This window comes from Mustela nigripes, chromosome 9 (assembly GCF_022355385.1).
Source record: "Mustela nigripes isolate SB6536 chromosome 9, MUSNIG.SB6536, whole genome shotgun sequence".
In the NCBI taxonomy this organism is placed as follows: Eukaryota; Metazoa; Chordata; class Mammalia; order Carnivora; family Mustelidae; genus Mustela; species Mustela nigripes.
The window spans coordinates 34,249,142-34,269,037 of record NC_081565.1 but is presented as its reverse complement, the minus strand read 5'-3'; the positions used below and the strand labels follow the sequence as shown (position 1 = coordinate 34,269,037).

General features: G+C 36.3%; 1 protein-coding gene across 3 annotated transcripts in view; it reads left to right on the top strand.

Annotated features, from left to right (window-relative positions):
- ZCCHC7 (zinc finger CCHC-type containing 7) overlaps positions 1-19,896 on the top strand; it is a 243,368-nt gene that overhangs the window by 188,952 nt on the left and 34,520 nt on the right. For all 3 annotated transcript variants that reach the window (XM_059411297.1, XM_059411299.1, XM_059411296.1), the window contains exons 3-5: positions 1,411-1,454; positions 2,733-2,858; positions 3,825-3,995. In XM_059411297.1, the coding sequence (XP_059267280.1) occupies positions 1,411-1,454; positions 2,733-2,858; positions 3,825-3,995 (341 nt within the window). The remainder of the gene's footprint in view (positions 1-1,410; positions 1,455-2,732; positions 2,859-3,824; positions 3,996-19,896) is intronic.

Genomic DNA, 19,896 nt, shown 5'->3' with positions numbered 1-19,896 from the left:
GACATAATCATCTGCACAGCATCTCTGCCCTCCTATGGATTGGTCTTTTCATAAAGCAGCCTTTCGGTTTTCTTAGTAAAACTATTTTATTTTAAAATGTATCTCTAGACACTTATTCCTGTAGGCCTGGGGAAATGTAGATTACTTCATGTCTCCTCAAAATTCCTTTCAAAGAGTCAAGCTCGATTTGTGTTTTCAAGATAGAGAAGAGGAATAGATAGGAGGAAGGAAGAACTCTTAACTTGGCTTCGAGGAGAGAAAAAAAATCTTTCAATCCTTTGTTGATACCATAGCTTCTGCATTAGTCATATGTCCCCTACTCCTGGTCATGAGTGGACCAGAGAAATAGCAGCGATTTGCAAAGGGCAAAGAGAAGAAAACAGCTGATAAAGAGGAATGTAGAGCTCTCAAGGCCCCTAGGATTTTAACGCTTGTATTTTTAGATCGGTCCACGGTTTCTGGATATTGGTCTCCTTAATTGTTGTTCTATTTCACTTTATTTGATGTTATAAAATACAGTGCTAAATTTCTAGCCCCAGTCATGAGATTGTATTCAAAAGTCCAGTTTTTAAAAATGTACCTGGAATGGGAAGCTAGTGGGCATAGTTAATAACTGATATTGGAAGGCAAAAACCTTTTCCTCTGCCTTCTTGGGTCTGAATGGTGGAGGCCTGTGAACTAACGAGTGATAGAGAGATGAGCAGGAGGAAAGAAAAAGTGTTGGAGTGCTCAGGAATGAGCAACTCAACTCAGTTGCCAGAGGTAAAGGTTGGTTTACCAACTAATTTGTTTACCAGACTACTGAAAGTTGTTTACCAATATAAGTATTTAGGGCTTCAAAGGATGGAACGTCTTAATGATGCTGGCTTATACAACTTGGTGTTTTTGGAATGCCCTAGAAGCCAAATGACTAGTCAGTCACTTCCCTAATGACCCTAGGTGGGGGGAAAGGGGGTGCTGTGCAGCTGACTTCATAAAGCTCTGCTTTAATCAGATAAAGGAAGTTTAGATAAGATTTCTTTCTGGATCTGCTACTGGGTTTTTTGTTTCTCCGCTGATCTTTTTTAAAAAAATTATTTATAACGATGATTTTCAGAGCATTTCCACATAGCTTATTTGTCTCACAGTATTTTTTAGGTACATGGGGCAAATAGTACCCATGAATTTCACAGGTAACATCACTGAGATTAAGAGGGGTTGAGTATTAAAAAATAATTTTAAAAAAAGAGAGAGATTAAGTATTTGTTCAGAGCAACAGAAGTAATAATGGAGCCAAGATAAGAGGTAAAAGTATTCACATATCTCACTACACCTTTGGGGTCCAGTTTCAATACTGACCAATTGAATAATGTCAGTCTATAAGTGCTTTCAGGGTGTCAAGATACGAGTAACATTTGTTTTGTTTTGTAGGAGAAGATGCTGTAAGTTGGTTCATCAGTGACAAAGACGCAGAGGTAAAAAAATTTTTTTGAAGTTATGTATAATGAATAAATTCCTTTGATTTGAAGTTTCCTTTCACTTGTATGATAACTTAATAAACTTTAGAGATAGTAGGTGGTCTGAGTATGTTGTAAGAAAAAGTTTGATTTCAGTCTGTGGTGATTGAATTTTTCAGAAGTGTGGTTCAGCCTTGATTTTTGTCAGTCTGTTAATTGCCATAATGATTTAGTCCCCTTTCCCTTCTGTTTCTTCTCTGCCATGGTGAGTCCTCTCAGCCCATATTGCCTGGTACCACTAAAGATCAACACCGGAAATAACTGCTTCTTCAGTGTAAGGAAATGGTTAGTCTATATTTAGGATGTGGCAGGTGTTTGTCTTTGTCAATTATTAGCCTTAATTGTGACAGATGGTTAGAAAAGAGAATAATTTTACAACTTGGTTAAAAAAAAAAAAGTTTTAAGAGATAATTAGATTGTGTCTACTTGGGGCCTACCTGGTTAATCCAGCAGAATAACAAAGTAAAAGATGAAAAGCTTTTTCAAAAATGGAATTCTACCCAAAAAGATGAAAGCATGGTTGGGATATATATATTCCCCTTTAGGTATTCCATTTGATACATTTTGCTAATGTTCTTTTGCAAGACATTAGATTTTGGTTAGAATATGGGAGAACTAGAATTGTGTTACTGTAGGCAAAATGGATCTTAAAAGTACTCTACTGGAAGGAAATTATCTCATTGTCTCTTAGAAATTATAATCCGGTTTATAGGCAGTAGCCCTGGGCTGTTCAGAAGAGTGAATGGGTTCAGTTGTTATATGGATTTATAACTTTGAAGACAAAAATCATTTTTTAAAAATCCCCTGGGTAAAAATTTAAGCAAGTTTCTCAAAATATGGTATACATTCAGATACAGAAATCAGTAATATCTTTGGCTCTGAATGCCATCAGAATGTCTAAATGATGCCTGTCAGTACTCCTACTGGACCTGAACTGTAAGCAGAGAGGGATACAAAAGAAATGGAACCATACAGAGATGTGAAAAAGGATGGGAGGAGAGACAGACAAGAAGTAGAGTTATCTTCATGGCAATCCCTTTTATGTTTTTTTAACTTCTTTTAAGAACACAAAAGTTCCATGTTGCTGGGTTCTAAATTAAATAAACTATGGCTATTAATTCTTTAGAACAGGGTGGAATTTTTTTTTAATTATTGATTTTTTTAAATTATTGATTTAATTATTGATAATTGATTTAATTATTAATAATTATTAATTATTGATTTTCCCCCCCTTAGGCCCAGATAGTTAATAATAGAGCATCTGGAAGATGGACCCACCGATACTATTCAGCCAACAAAAATGTTACCTGTAGAAATTGTGACAAATGTGGCCATTTATCGAAAAACTGCCCCTTTCCACAAGTATGTGAAATACATAATGTTTCTTTCTCATTGTTAAAAATCAGAATCTTAAGAGTAAACCCCTATAACCTTAGAATTCAAATCTTGTATAATATATTTGTAGATTTCATATTACATTTTTCATGTAAGTCATGCCTATAATAGTAGCAGAGAAAGAAGAATGAAGTTAGAGTCAGAAAAACCTGGAATCGGTTTAGCTTTTCATTGATAGTTGCACAACCTTAGGCAAATCATTTCACCCTATGTGCCTCTATTTTCTTGTCTATAAAATGAGGAGATTAAATCAAATGATTCCTGAGACCCTCTCCCTTCCAAACCTCCTGCTTTATGACACAACTTGTTTCATTGTGGGACAATTTTAATTGTTAGAAAGTTATCATTTTAAGCATTTATAAGTGTTTATTGGTGTAAATTATGTTAAATAGACAAATCAACCTTTGGAAGAACACCAAACTAAAGTTCTTAGATACTCCCTGACATGGTAAGCTCTCAAGAAACATTCCTTCCATTTACCTACACCTTCTTCCAAATGATTGTGTTTCAGACATAAAGACATGTTTGAGACAGCTTTTAGGTTTCTTCTTTGTCTTTGGTCCTCTGGGACAAAGTAGCCTCTTTCAGTATCTGTTCCTCCTACTTCTTAGCTTCTACATCCTCCTCATCCCACTTTCCCACTTGGGCACAGTCCACTTTGTCAATCTTCCTACAAGACGAGGCATAAGAAGTAGATGCCCGTTGATGATACACGCACAGTAAGCCTTTTTGGCAACCGCAGAATACCGATAGCTTGCATTCAAGCTCTGACTTCAGACATTTTGTTTAATTTTACAGTTATACTCAAGATTTGACCTTCACTGGGGTCTCAAATTGGAAATGAACTTTATGTAATTATACAGAAAAAGAAAAATTAATCTTCTATTTGAGACTTACCCATTTTGCTAAAGAGATTTTCTGTTTGCTACCTAGAAAGTCCGCCCCTGCTGTCTCTGTTCTGAGAGAGGACACCTCCAATATGCCTGCCCGGCCCGCTTTTGCTTAGGCTGTTCTTTGCCTATGTCTTCTACTCACAGATGTCTCGAAAGACCTTCTTGGAGAAAACGATGTGACCGATGTGGTATGATAGGCCACTATGCTGATGTGAGTATCCTGTGTATAATTTGTCAGACTTTGGGGGCAGAGGGCCAATTTGTAACTATACTCAGCCTGCCTAAAAGAGTGTTTATTCTATACCATATGTAATGATAGGCATGTCCTTTTGGCTACTCATCATCTAAAGCAATGTTCTAATAGTGATCCTACTGAATGGTTGGTTCATCAGGAGGCATCAAGAAATGTTGTAAACCCACGCTTGCCTCCTTTGCTTGCCAAGTAAAGATTTGAAATAAAAGAGGTATGTAATAAAAAACACGTAAAATTTATTACCTATTCATGCATAGTTAGGTGAAATATATATATACCTACTTAGCAGATGAATACAAAGGTCTGTATGAAGCCTGGCTTGATTATTGATGACTCTTGCTGATATAATAGTCTTAAGCAAGAAGGACAAAACCGCCAAGACTTTAGATTTGCTTATCTTAGTTCGTTTTTTAGATTTAAAAAAACAAAAGTAGTTTAGAAGACATTCAGTTACCTGTAGCATGTTAAATTTTAACACCTTGTTATGTTGAACATCATTTTGCATCATATGGAGTTTTAGTCAAAATTTCAAAGACCAGGGCGCCTGGATGGCACAGTTGTTAAGCATCTGCTATCAGCTCAGGTCATGATCCTGGAGTCCTGGGATCAAGCCCCGCTTGGGCTCCCTGTTTGGCCGGAAGCTGCTTCTCCCTCTCCCACTCCCCTTGTGTTCCCTCACTCGCTATCTCTCTCTCTCTCTCTCTGTGTCAAATAAATAAAATCTTTTAAAAAAAAATATTATTTCAGAAGGACTGTAGAAGTTATTTTTCTTTTAAAAAGTAAGAATCTGGGCGCCTGGGTGGCTCAGTGGGTTAAGCCGCTGCCTTCAGCTCAGGTCATGATCTCAGGGTCCTGGGATCGAGTCCCGCATCGGGCTCTCTGCTCAGCAGAGAGCCTGCTTCCTCCTCTCTCTCTCTACCTGCCTCTCTGCCTACTTGTGTTCTCTCTCTGTCAAATAAATAAATAAAATCTTTAAAAAAAAAAAAAAGTAAGAATCTTTTCCTTTTATAATTTATACTTCCCAAAGACGTGATACAAAGCATAAACATTTTCTAATTTTATTTATATTGGAATATAGCTGTAATATTTTCAATAAGAAAGTGATATGGTTTCTATTGAGATGAATTTCTAATTAAAAGTTACTAAAATATGAATGGTATATATGTTTCTCATGTAAATATATCAACTGTTGATTATAATTTTTAAAGTGTCTTTTTAAACAAATAAAAACAAGGTCATTATTCTATACATTGTTCTACAATTTAACTTTTTCTGCTTAATTCCTTATGATTGCATATCTCTGCGTTAGCCCATAAAGATCTACCTGTCAGGGGGCTAACTTTTATTCCACTATATGGATGTACCAATTTACCTGACATTTTCTCTACCAATACATCTGGATTTATAGTTACAGCCCATTTTTTAAGCAAACAGTGCTACAATACATATCTTTATGTGTGTGCATATCTGTATAAGATTATTTCAGTAAGTCAGATTCTAAGTGGGATTGTGTAATTAAAGGTTATATACATTTATATCTGGATAAATATTGTTCAGTTGCTCTTCTAAAAGGTGGTACCTGTTGGGGTACCTGAGTGGCTCAGTCGGTAGAGCATGCAGCTCTAGATCTCGGTATTGTAAGTTAAAGCCCCACATTGGATGTAGAGATCACTTAAAAATAAGACCTATAAATAAATAAATAGTGCCATTATATCCACCTGCCAGATGTGTTTAAGAGTGCTCTCAGCAGGGACGCCTAGATGGCAGGGGCACCCGGTTGGCTTCATTGGTCAAGCATCTGCCTTGGTTTCCGGTCATGGTCTTAGGGTCCTGGGATCAAGCCTGGTAGGGCTCCCTGCTCAACAGGAGTCTGCTTCTCTCTCTCCCTCTGCCCCTCCCTCTGCTCATGCTCCCTCTCTCACATACTCTCTCAAATAAATGAATAAAAACTTTTTTTTTTTTTTAAACAGAAAAAGAGTGCCCTCAACACCATAATTGATCTTTTAAAATTTTGGCCAGATAGGGAGAAAATGATATCTTACCATTTTTTCTTGTATTTCCTGGCCCACTAATGACATTGAATGTGATTCTCAGGACTGGATGTGGAAATAGTTATTATTTCTTTCCAAAGTAGCTTAAAGTGGGGCACCTAGCTGGCTCAGTTGGTAGAATATGTGATTCTTGATCTTGGGGTTGTATGTTCAAGCCCCACATTGGGTTTAGAGATAACTCAAAAAATATTAAAAAATATAAAATCTTAAAAAAAAAAAAGTAGTCTGAGGCATCTGGATGGCTCAGTCAGTTAAGCATCCAGCTCTTCAGTTTGGCTCAGGTCATGATTGCTGGGTTGTGAAATCAAGCTCCACATCAGGTTCTGGGCTCAGTGCTGAGTCTGCTTGAGATTCTCTGCCTCTCCCTTTCCCCTCTCACACTCATGTGCACGTACTCTCTCTCTTTCTCTCACTCTCTCTCAAATAAAATCTTTTTTAAAAAAAATTTTTTTAAGATTTTATTTATTTATTTGACAGAACACAAGTAGGCAGAGAGCCAGGGAGAGGGAGAAACAGGCTCTCCGCTGAGCAGAGAGCCTGACATAGGGCTCGATCCCAGAACCCTGGGATCATGACCTGAGCCCAAGACAGCCACTTAACCGACTGAGCCACCCAGGCACCCCAATAAATTCTTTTTTTTAAGTAGCTTAAACTTACTTTTTAATACTGTCTTAAAAATCCTAAGTTGGCTTAGTTTTATACTACTGTTCTCTGCATTACATTGTCAATTGTAATTTTTTTAGGCAGATTTTCTAGCTAGGCAGTTACATTTAATAGCGTATTTCTTTACTCCTTTCTTCTGAAACGCTCTTACAAATATAGTCTTATTTGCCTATGATAACAGAAGGATCTCAGACATTATCGTGAGCAGTTTTGGTTTTTTTTTTTTTTTAATAAGAAACTGTAGTACAGAACAGTTAAGAATGATTTGTAAAAGGTTATATAAAATCATCTGTGAATTGAATCTGTAGTCCATTCGGCTTAACTGCTTAATTTTGGCCTCGAATGTATGTTAACCTCTTTATCTAAAATGGCCCTGAGGATTAATAACCCCAGTGAATGTAAGTTTTTAAGATAGGGTGAGGCTATGGCTGACTTCAGAGAAGGCAGCACCCTGTCCCCTAAATCTGCCAAGATCTAAGTGTTGGGTTTTTTGTAATTACATGGTAAAGGTTCTGGACACTAACTGATCTTTTTCTAGCCTGCCCACATTGTATAAGATTCCCTTGGAGCCCAATCAAACCTGGACTTCACTGACTCCATCTGAAGAAGCTTGTAGTCCTTCTGCCATCCCAGAAGCGCCTCATGAGGATTCACTTAGAAGCAGAGTCATTCTGGCCTCAGGTTGCTGGAACTATTCATTTAGTCCCATACATGCTTTAAGTTTGTCTTGAAACCTGGCTCTCCACAGAAAATAGTGTTTCCCTTGCAACCCTCTCAAATGCTTGCTCCTCTTTCTTTCTTGACCCACATTCCTGAATTAGGTTGATTAGGATTAAACTCTTTCTCACTCATTGTGGTTGCTTCTAAGTCATTACTTCTGCCTCCTTATGTGGGTACTTTCAGCTTATTTAAGGCCCATACTTCTGACAATACTGTTTCCCTTCTTTGTCATTTCCATCTTCCCACCTGCTGGAACTTGCTGCTCATTCACACAAAGGATTTCTGAAGCCCAGAGTAATTATAGATGCCCTATCTTCTTATCAGTTAAAGAGATTAAGAAACTTCCATTTACTTTATACATCCTGCTACCACTGATGTCTGTAATGCCAGAGTACCAGTTATATGTGCAAAGAGAATCTGTAATAAAAACTGATGAGTCATATTCATATTTTTGGTGTAATGAAAGGCTTTTCCTGAACTCTGCTTGGAAAATGCCGCATACATTAACTACTGCATAAAAGTAATTTGGTTGAAATTCCAGAGTTTTACAATGTAAAAGGCAGAAGGATGGCTTGAGGCCTGCTGAAGTTTACCTGTATCATTGATACCTTCCAAAGGAAATGAAGCTGCAGTGTAGAAGGAATCCCTTCTACACGATTCTGAGTCTGCCACAGATTCCTCTTGGCAACTATTTTTTTTTAATATAAAGAAAAAAAATTTTTTAAAGATTTATTTATTTCAGGGAGAGAGTGCACATGGGAGGGAGAAGGAGAGAAGCAAATTTCCCGCTGAGCATGGAGCTGAGCACTGGCTCCATCTCACTCACAACCCCTGAGGTCATGACCTGAGCCAAAATCAGGATTCAGATGCACAACCAAGTGAACCACCCAGGCACCCTTAAATATACAGAAAATTTTTTAAGTGTGTGAACACATCTTGCATATGTAATCCCATTCTGTAAGGTATATCTGACATTTCCAAAATGATAATAGCTATAGTTGACTTCTTACAGTGTTTCAAGCACTGTGCTAAATGCATTTCTAACTAGGGAAGGGGTAGTGCTTCGTTCACTGCTGTATCCTCAGCACACAATAGGTGTCCTGTAGATTTATCTGTGATGGTGTCCTTTATATAATCCTTACAACTACCATATGATAGATACTGTTTAATGTTCCAGTTTTACAAAGAAGAAATCTGAGGGGCCCCTGGGTGGTACCGTTGGTTACGTAGCCCGTTCATGGTTTCCGCTCAAGGTGAGATGGAGCCTTGTGTCTGGCTCCATGCGCAGCATGGAATTTGCTTGAAATTCTCTCTTCCTTTCTCTCTGCCCCTCCCACTCATGCTCTCTCCCTCCCTTTCTTTCTCAAATAAGTAAGTAAACAAATAATTTTTTTAAAGAAGAAGAAAGCTTAGACATTGTAAGGTTAAGCTTTCTCCAACATCTCAAAGTAAAGTGATGCTCAATTTCATGAGTGTATGTGGAGGAAACTCACCTACTTATATTCTAGGAGTTGTCAGTTTAATTCCTGCTCAGAAGGTCTCTCAGGTTTCTGTCTTAAATCTGCAAATATTATATTTAGAATATCAGTATTTATAAAAAGAGATGGAAAAATTTTCCAAATAAAAATAAATGATGCTTTAAGTTTTCTGCTGTAAAACAACCTCTGAGGATCAGCAGAGTGGCATACAATGTTGACTTTCAGCCAGGGAACCACATCTGTGGTACCAGAGAACTGTGCTTATGCAAAAAACAAGAGACTGTCTTGGCCTCAGCAGTCTTTACTGATTGTTGAGATTGTCACCCTTTTTCTTGGAAGCATGTCTGAGCTCATCAGTGTAAGGTGTAATTGAAACCCAAACCTCCTAAATTTTCTTTCTTCAGCAATTTTTTCCCCAAATTCCCTGCTTAGTTCTCTTTCCCAATCCATGCTAGCAGTAATTCCTTTAGCCATCGTGCACAAGAATCAAATACCATCCACTAGGAGAAAGCTCAGCACTTGAGTCACTCCTTCAAGTCAGATTTTTAAATGCAGTGGAAGAAAATAACTCATAGGACAGATTTCACTTGATTCACTTCTTTAAACCTTTGAAGCTGTGAAAGCATGCTCTCTTAAATATTAGCAATATACTAAATTTTAGCAACTCAAAAGTTTCTTTTAAAAATGAGAACTCTGTTTAAAAAAAAAATTTTTTTTTTAAATAAATAAATAAATAAATAAATAAAAATGAGAACTCCGTGGGGCGCCTGGGTGGCTCAGTGGGTTAAAGCCTAAAGCCTCTGCCTTCGGCTCAGGTCATGATCCTAGGGTCCTGGGATCGAGCCCCGCATTGGGCTCTCTGCTCAGCAGGGAGCCTGCTTCCTCCTCTCTCTCTCTCTGCCTGCCTCTCTGCCTACTTGTGATCTCTCTCAAATAAATAAATAAAATCTTAAAAAAAAAAATGAGAACTCTGTATAAAACTGTGTAGACTTTCACAGACATTAGTGGTCCATAAATGTTTCTTCAAGAAATATATACGTAAAATAGGAAACTAGTATCTGTTTAATTTTGGTTGTTCTTTAATCTGGCACTTTGTGATGGAGTATACTGTTATTATCTTTTTCAGTGCCTTAGAAAGACAAATCGAGGAAAGGAAAAATATAAAATTCTGATAACCTTCTACAATTCATATAATCATGAACTAATTTTCCTGCCAAACTTAATTGAAGGCAAGACAAGTATATCATTTTAATAGACTGATATGTATGTTCACAAAATATATAGTTCTGCTGACAACTAAACATTACAACTTTTGAGAGTAAAGAAAAGAAAATATAACTTGGGCTAGAATAACTTATTTCTCTTACTTTTAACCTCATTTTCATGTTGCTTAAACATAATATTAGAGCAAGGGTCATAACTAGGTGACTGATTTGCTTAAAAAAAAAAATTGTTGAATAAGTATATAAAATTCTTATTTACCTGAGAGACCGGAATACCCCCAAGGAAGTTAAGTAGATTCTGTGCTTGGAAGTCTCTTATCCTCTTGATTAGTATAGGCAAAACTCATGATAATGTTAGTGAAAATTCATATGTGTTCATTGTTCAAGGAGTAAATCCTGGAATTAGTAGTTAATAATTCATTGGAACTGTTCCCAAACCACCTAATAAATGAATATATGAAACTTTACATGGTTGTGTATATATAAGCTTATGGAAATAACCTTAGAGGGTAGGAAGTTTTAACTGAAGGTACGTGATTTAGCATGGTTACAGTTTGAAGGAGAAACCAGTCCTTATTTTGAAATTGTACAAAATGGTATCCTTTCTAGTCATCTGTGATTAACCCGACAATTTCCCCCAGTCTCCGCAACTCTCCCTGTGACACCTGCTCCTTTACCTAGTACTAGTCACTTCCAGTAGACCTAGCAGATTGAGAGCAGGTTTACAGTTTATTTATACAAGTTTTAAGAATAAGTTTGTAGAGGATAGAGACAGTTCCCTTTCTCCAGACCCCTAACTTCCATGGAAAGAGAGGAAGAATTGTCCCCTTGTAGTCTCTCTATCAAAATTAACAGCCCTATAAATAAAAGGAATAAATAAACTTTAGTTTTTCATTAAGAATTTTATGGGACTTAGGTATAAACTTTTCAGAGCAGTTGCATTGGGAATACTTGAGTCTTAGAGAAATAAAGCAGCAGACCACTGGGAATTTTGTTAAATTTCAAACTCATTACACACCTCACTTTTTCTTTTCTTTTCTTTTTTAATTTTCAGTCCAAGTATAAAAGCCCATATAGACTTGGACTTGATTTTTACTATTAGAGCCAATAATAAGGGCAAATTCTGGGACATAGTTATCTAAGCTATGAATTTGGGGTGTGAAATTAAGGAAATCAGGTTCTCATTAGCACCTGGAATGCTAAAAATTTTATTTACTAAGCATTACAGACTAAGGTCAACTCCCCTGGATTTTATAAATCTCATACTTTTTCTTTCTTTCTTTCTTTCTTTTTTAAGGTTTTATTTATGTGGGAGAGAGAGAGCACGCATGGGCTGGGGGTAGGTGGGGAGGAGAGGGAGAGGCAGACTCTCCTTTGTTCGTGGAGCCTGACACAGGACTCAATACCAGGATCACAACCTGAGTCAAAACCAGACACTTAACCAACTCAGTCACTCAGGTGCCCTCACACAGTTTTCTGACTGAGTTCTAATAACCCTCCTCAAACTGTCCCTAGTGAAGGAAAATACAGCAACTGAGAATGATTTTCAACCTGTGAAAATATTCAAAGACTTAATTATGGACATCTCTGCCAGTTTACTCATCTTAAAGATAACACTGTTCTTCAGTTTATACTATTAAATTACTTAGATATTCTGTTTAAGAGCTACATACATATATTTCCTCTTGAAAATTTACAGGTATCTGTAGAATGATTTTATTTCAGTAAAAAACAAAATGAGGGGTGCCTGGCTGGCCCAATTGGTGAAGCACATGACTCTTGATTGTAGGGTCGTGATTTTGAGCCCTATGTTGAGTGTAGAGATTACTTTAAAAAAAAAAAAAGAATTTTTTTTAAAATGAGCTGTATATAATCTGTATTTGTGCTTTTATATATATATTTTATGAACAAAAATAAATGGGGTGGAAGAATGCATACCAAGCTAGTAGGCTGCTAACATTGGATTTTCTCAGCTGACTGGTAATGGATTGGAAAAGGGCTAGGAGACAGGATTAACTTTGCCTTTGTCTTTTTATTGTATTGTTTTCTTTGTTTACAAATAGATTATGATTTTTGCAAGATGTCAGTTCAATAACAAGTGCGATCTTGCCTTGTTGTACAGCCTTCTAATGACTTTTGCCTTGATCAAAATAATAATAATAATAATATGCTATTTAAGAATTTCAAGAACTTGAGAAAGTTCTGTAATAAAATATTATGAGCTAATTGAACTTTTAGTTATATAATGTTAAAATAGTTATCTGTAGTCATAGATACTAAAGGGAAATTATATACCTTGAGAACCCTGATCACTGTATTAGTGGAATTTCAGATGTGTAAGAACACTAGATGCAACTTTTAAATTATCTCCAGAAGCATTTTTCTAAACTTTTATTATTTTTTCTTTAGCCAGTGATCTTTTATATAGGAATCAATAATGAAATAAACTATAGTATCTTACTTCTAAACCCTTCTTTCTTACCCACCTCACCAACCCCAGCACCTGCCAGTACTTCACCTGGTGAAGGGATGCTTATACATAACCTTTACCTCGATACATTTATAAAAATCTGGAACAAGAGGAATGGTCTTTTAATGAGGAGATAACAGTTTTTAGTGGGGTAAACCATCTGTACTTTGTACATCTTTATAATTAAAACTCCTTCCCTGTTCCTCATAAACCAGACGTCTGAGAAAACTAAATTTTTCCATGAGTGAGTTTGTCAGAGATCTATACTGTCTGGCAGATACCACCTCAGTTCCCAAAACTAGCCAGATCGACATAAGTCTCTCTCTCTCTCTCTCTTTTTTTTTTTTTTTTTGTTTTGGTGGGGGATGAGCTGATAGAAGGCATCTATGAAGAACTGATAGATTAAAAAAGGAATCAGAGGTGACCACAAATGATATAAACTCATTATAAGAAATAGGAAAATTGAGAAAATCCCAATTCATTTTTCGTGTTGTAAGTAGAGGAGAAGGGATCCAAAGCAAAGTGAACAAAAATTCTAATTAAGAGAACACGCACCCGGGGCACCTGGGTGGCTCAGTGGGTTAAGCCTCTGCCTTCAGCTCAGGTCATGGTCTCAGGGTCCTGAAATCAAGCCCCTCATTGGGCTCTCTGCTCCATGGGGAGCCTGCTTCCCCTTCTCTGTCTGCCTCTCTGCCTACTTGTGATCTCTCTCTCTCTCTCTCTCTCTCAAGTAAATAAATAAATAAATAAGAAAGAACACGCACCCAGTTTGAGAGAGAAAAAAGCCCCACATCTAGACATACGCTAGTGAAATGTATGAATATGTCAAGCAAATGAAAATCACACAGACATCCAGACATGGGGGGAAGAAACCACATTACACACGGATACACACACACACGTACACACACAACATCAAGCTTGCATCAAACTTCTCCTGTGCAATACTAAATGCCAGAAGGCAGTAGAGAAATCCCTAGAGGGTAGAACATCCTGAGAAAAAAGATGACATAGCCAAGCTGTTGTTCATTTGTGAGTTTATTAGAAAAGTCAGAATAAAATTAGCAGCAAGGAACACTGAAACCAGGAAGGCGTAAAGTGTATATATGAATACTTCCTATTGATGTGTTTTCAAACTTACTAATTTTAGAAAAAATTCCTTAAAAAATATAAAAAGCTACAAGGTGAATCATGGATCGTTCCAATAAAATGAAGTTTGTTTTAATATTAAGAAGAAAAATAAGCCATATGAATTTTAGATTATTAGTTAAAAATGAGGCAAAAGAAGCAAGTGATAGGATAAAATGGAAACAGCAAGAATGCATAAAAATACAGGTGTGAGGATAAAAATAGAACCAGACATATCATTTATCACAATGAATAAATGGTTTAAATACTTTTATTAGAAAACAAAGACAGCTGTGTCAGAAATCATAAAGGAAAAGGGAGACTAGATTTAACTTTTTAAAAATGTCCATCCAAAAAGACCATTAATAAAATTTAAATGACAGATCACAACTTAGAAAAGATTTTTATAAAATGCATAATAGGATATCTGTAATATAGAAAAATCTCTTACAAATCAATAGGAAGAAAGAAAACTGTCTTCATAATAGTAATAATATTAGAGAAGTTTTGCTGGGTACAGAAGTACATTTGGATAACCTTCCTGGAATTCAGTGATGGATGTTTGCAAAGATACATCTACAAGAATGTTTATCTCAGAATTGTTTATAATAGTAAAGTTAGAAGCAACCCAAAAATTTAACATTCTAGCTCGTTTAAGTAACTTACAGTACATCCCATATAATGGAATACTCTTCAGCTATTTAACAAATGATGTAACAGGTGCCTGGGTGATGCAGTTGGTTAACCATCGGACTCTTGATTCTGGCCCAGGTCATGATCTGAGGGTCATTAGGTCAGGCCCCACATCCAGCTCCACACTTGGCACAGAGTCTGCTTGAAACTCTTCTCCTTCTGCCCTTCCCTCTCTCTCTAAAATAAATAATTTTTTTAATTTAAAATATAAAATATAAAAATGAATATTGAAATCAAAGTTATCAATACATTAAGTGAAATTCATAAATTATAAAACAGTATATGAACTATAATCCTGTTTCCATACAAATATACATATTTATATATGTATATAGATGTGCATGGAAAAAATTTGGAATGAAATATTCCAAAATGTTTGCTGTAGTTATGTCAAGAATTATGGAAGAGTGGTGCACCTAGGTGGCTCAGATGGTTAAGCATCTGCCTTCAGCTCAGGTCATGATTCCAGGGTCCTGGGATCAGCCCCACATTGGGCTCCCTGCTCAGCGGGGAACCTCTCTCTCTCTCAAATAAATAATAAACAAAAAAATCTTTAAAAAAAGAATCATAGAAGAGGTTTTTTTTTTTTTTAATTTCTATTCTTTTTAGGATTTTAATGTATTTATTTTAGAGAAAGAATGACAGAGAGCATAGTGGAGAGGGGCAGAGGGAGAGAGAGTCCCAAGAAGATTCTACCCTGAGCTGAGTGGGCTCAGGAGCTTAGTCTCTTGACCCTGAGATCATAGCCTGAGCCAAAACCGAGAGTTGGACACTCAACCAACTGTACCACCCGGGTGCCCCACTAATCTTTATATATTTATGGTGAGTATATATTCATTTTATAACTCTTTAACTTGAAATTTAATATACAATATTCTATTACTGCTTAAAACATCTTAGGAATAGTATCATCAGTAATCAATCTAGTTTATATTCATTCTTCTTTATTAAGATTGTATTTTTACACCCAACATGGGGCTCAAATTTATAACCCCGAGATCAGGAGTCATGTGCTCTACTGACTGAGCCAGCCAGGCATCCCATTCTTCTTTTTTTAATAATAAAATTGAATTTTTTTTCTTTTGGTGTTCAGTTATATGAATATGTATGAATTCATGTAAACTCCACCACAGTCAGGGTACCCCAGAAAACTCCCTCATGCTATCTCTGTATAGTCACACCCTCCCCTTATCCATAACTTCTGGCCATTAACTTGTTCTCCATTACTATAGTTTTGTTTTTAAAAGAGTGTCATGTAAATGGAGTCACACCATTGTAAAGTTTTAAGACTAGCTTCTTTCACTTACATGGTATCTTGGAGATTCATCTGAGTTGTTCATGTGTCAGTAGTTTATTTTTTTGTACTGTTCCATTTTATGACTGTATTACAGTTTGTTTATCCATTTATCCATTGAGGAACATTTGGGTTGTTTATAGTTTCTGACTATAGCAAATAAGGCTGCTATGAATATTTTTTTATAGTCTTTTGCATGAACATAGTTTTCATTTGGGGCAAATTTCCAGGTGGAGATTGCTGGTCCTATCTATATATGTTTAACTTTATAAGAAACTGCTGTATTGTTTTCCAGAGTGACTGAACGATTTTGCATTCCTACTAGCAAAGTGAGAAGTCCAGTTGCTCTGTCTCCTCATCAGCATTTGATATTGTCAGTATTTTTTATTTTAGCCATTCTAATAGTTGTATAGTATCTGTCTTGTTTTCGTTTGCATTTTCCTAATGGCTAAAAATGTTGAATATCCTTTCATGTGCTTATTTGCTATCCTTACATCCTTCTTGTTGAAGTGTCCAGATCCTTTCCTAGTTTTTAGTTACCGTGTTTATTTTCTGATTGTTGTGTTTTGAGAGTTTTTTTCTGGATTTTGGATATAAGAGAGTTTTTTAGATGTGATTTCCATACATTTTCTCCCAATCTGTAGATTATCTTTTTATTCTCTTGAGAATCTTTAGCAGAGCAGAAGTTTTTAAATTTGGTGAAATCCAGTTTATCAATGTTTTTTCTTTTATGGATTGTGCTTTTGATGCACTTTCTGAGAACTTTTTATCCAACTGCGGTTAACAAGGATTTTTATCCTTGTGTATTATCTCAAAACGTTTGTTGTTTTATGTTTCATATTCAGACCTGTGATCCATTTAGAGTTCATCTTTATATAATAAAGTATGAGGTTGGTTCATTTTTTTTTTTTTACACATGGATGATCAGTTGTTCATCACCATTTGTTGAAAAGACTATCCTTTCTCCATTGAGTTGCTTTTATCTCTTTTAAATGGCCACATCTGTGGATTCATTTCTGGAGTCTCTTCTCTTCCATTGATTTAAGTGTCTATTCCCCTCACCAATATCACACTGTCTTGTAATATTATGGGTTTATAGTAAGTGTTAAAATCAGATAGTGTGATTTCTTAAACTTTGTTTTTATTTTGTAAAATACCTTAGCTATTCTAGTTCCTTTCCTTTTCCATGTAAGCTTTAGAGTAAGTCATATGTATCTACAAAAAAAAATCTTGCTGGGACTTCGATTGGTATTATGTTCAGTCTGTTGATCATTATGGAGAGAACTGACTTATATTTTGAGTCTTCAATCCATGAACATAATACATGTCTCCATTTATTCGGATCTTTAGTTTCTGTTATCAGAGTTTTGTAGTTATTAGTGCATACATTTCCTGCATATTTAGATTTATACCTAACTACTTCATTTTTCTTGGAAGTGTGGCAAATGGTATCGTTTTTTAAATTTTGTTTTTCAGTTGCTTATTGTTTGTATATAAAAAGAAGTTTAGAATAAAATATTCTGAAATGTTTGCAACAGCTACCTTAGTGGTAGTAGTATAGGTGACTTTTATTTTTTGTTTATCTGTATTTTCTGTCTTTATAATAAATATACATTACTTTTATAATATTTGATGTTATCCTTTTTAAAAAATGTTTTTTGACTGAAGTTACTATAGTATCAACACAACTTTGGACCTAAAGGTGATTACATGTGTGCCCGACATATCCTGGATACTGTAAGATCCTTGGGAGAAGATGAAAAGGAAATTTCCCCAGGAGAATCCCATGAGAATTAGAGAAGTAGAACTGGAAATCAGGGAATATTTATAAATAAAAGGAGTTTAATGTAGTTGGTTAAGATGAATCAGGATCACTTTTAGTAGTTTTAAACAATTTGTTCTACTACGTATTTGTTATTTCTGATGGACTTTGTATAATTGGTTTATAAATAAAGTTCTAAACTTCCATTTTAAACTTACTTTACTTTTATCTCTTCTGAATCTAGTTTAAAACTTCTGGTACTTGGGGTGTTAGGTGAGCCTGATGGTTCGTATTAAGGAGGGCATGTATTACATGGAACACTGGGTGTGGTGCATAAACAATGAATCTTGAAACACTGAAAAAAATAAAATTAAATTTAAAAAACAGAAGAAAAAAAAAAAACTTCTGGAACTTGCTAGTGGGCTTAGGAAAGCAATGTGGTATAAAAGGTATGAGAACTCATTCACAGTTATCTCAGAATGTCAGCACCAATACCAAGGATAGTGAAATCATCTGGAGTTTTAATTGTCCAGAGGATGTTTGGGGTTTTTTAAGAAACAGGGAGAAGTCTGAGTGTGCCAGAAGCTATAAAAAGAGAGAGTTAAGGGTGCCTGGGTGGCTCAGTGGGTTAAGCCACTGCCTTCGGCTCGGGTCATGATCTCAGGGTCCTGGGATCGAGTCCCGCATTGGGCTCTCTGCTCAACAGGGAGCCTGCTTCCTCCTCTCTCTCTGCCTACGTGTGATCTCTCTCTGTCAAATAAATAAATAAAATCTTTAAAAAAAAAAGAGAGAGAGAGAGAGTTAAGATGCTAGAGAGCAGGAAATAAGACCTTTCTTCACTTATGTACATGCATTATATGTTCACTACTAAAGTAGCTGGGTAGAGTCCCCAAATTGTTTTGTTTTTTTTTTTTTTAAGATTTTATTTATTTATTTGACAGAGAGAGACTGCAAGAAAGGGAATACAAGTCGAGGGAGTGGAAAAGGGAGAAGGCTTCCTGCTGGGCAGGGAGCCTGATGCAGGACCCTGGGATCTTGATCTGAGCTGAAGACAGACAATGACTGAGCCACCAGGCGCCCCAGATTCCCCAAATTATAGGGCTCTGTCCCTCCAACTTTCTCCCTCCTGTTAGTCACTTTCTCAGCCATCAGGTAGTAGCTGTCTAGCTATTAAAAGAAGTCAAGAGAGAAAGGCTAGTAAGGACACTGAGATTGTTGTTATTATTTAAACCTTGTGGTTAAAAAGGAATTAAGTAAGTTTGAGTTAACTGAGGGAAGATAGAAACTTTGAGAGTGGCATGGAATACTTTAGTTTTTCACCAGTGATCAAGATATTTTGGTTTGTTTATTTCAAAATCTAACTCTACAGTCTGAGACCAGATTTATCTGATCACATATTCTTTGCTGTTTGTTTGTTGTTTTTTTTTTAAGATAGATTTATTTATTTATTTGACAGAGAGAGAGAGAGAAAGAGATTACAAGTAGGCAGAGAGGCAGGCAGAGGGAGAGGGGGAAGCAGGGTACCTGCTGAGCAGAGATCCCAATGTGGGGCTCGATCCCAGGAGCCTGAGACCATGACCTGAGCCAAAGGCAGAGGCTTAACCCACTAATCACCCAGGTGCCCTCTTTGCTATATATTTTTGTTTAAGACTTTATTTGTCTGAGGGAGAGAGTGAGTGAGTGAGCACAAGGTAGCAGCAGGCAGAGAGAGAAGCAGGAGCTCCCACTGAGCATGGAGTCTGATGTGGGACTTGATCCCAAGACCCTGGGGTCATGACCTGAGCTTAAGGTAGATGCTTAACAGACTGAGCCACCTAGACAGCCCCTTTGCTGTGTATTTTTGAACAACAAAGAGCATTACTGAGTGAGTGTGCCTCAGTTAAATGCAAAAGTAGGTACATTGCGCATGGTGCAGAAACTTCTCATCAATGTTTCTCAATTCTTTTCTTTCTACAAACAAGCTGGCTACAAGCAGCTGTCTCCCGACAAAATCTGTATTTTTCACTTGCCCTTTTCTTTTGGATCTTTTTTTTTCTCACTGTCATTATCTATATCTATAGCTCACTTAAATGGTGAGTTTTTACATTCTCTTAGGTTTGGTCACATCTGAGAGTTGACTGTTTTGCAGTAAATTTCACTTATTTCAGCTACCTTACTGATGCCATTTCCTTGTGATCAGTTTTTGCATCAGAAGAGTGGAGAGTGCCAAATTGTCATCATCATAGGAATAATTGATACAGTTGAGTGTTTACCATGTATCAGGCATTGTTCTAAGGACTTTATACTTAACCAGCTCTTTAACCATCATAACAGCCCTTTGAAGAGGTACTGTTATCCCATTTTATTATTGAGAAAAGAGACATAGGGATGTGTAACT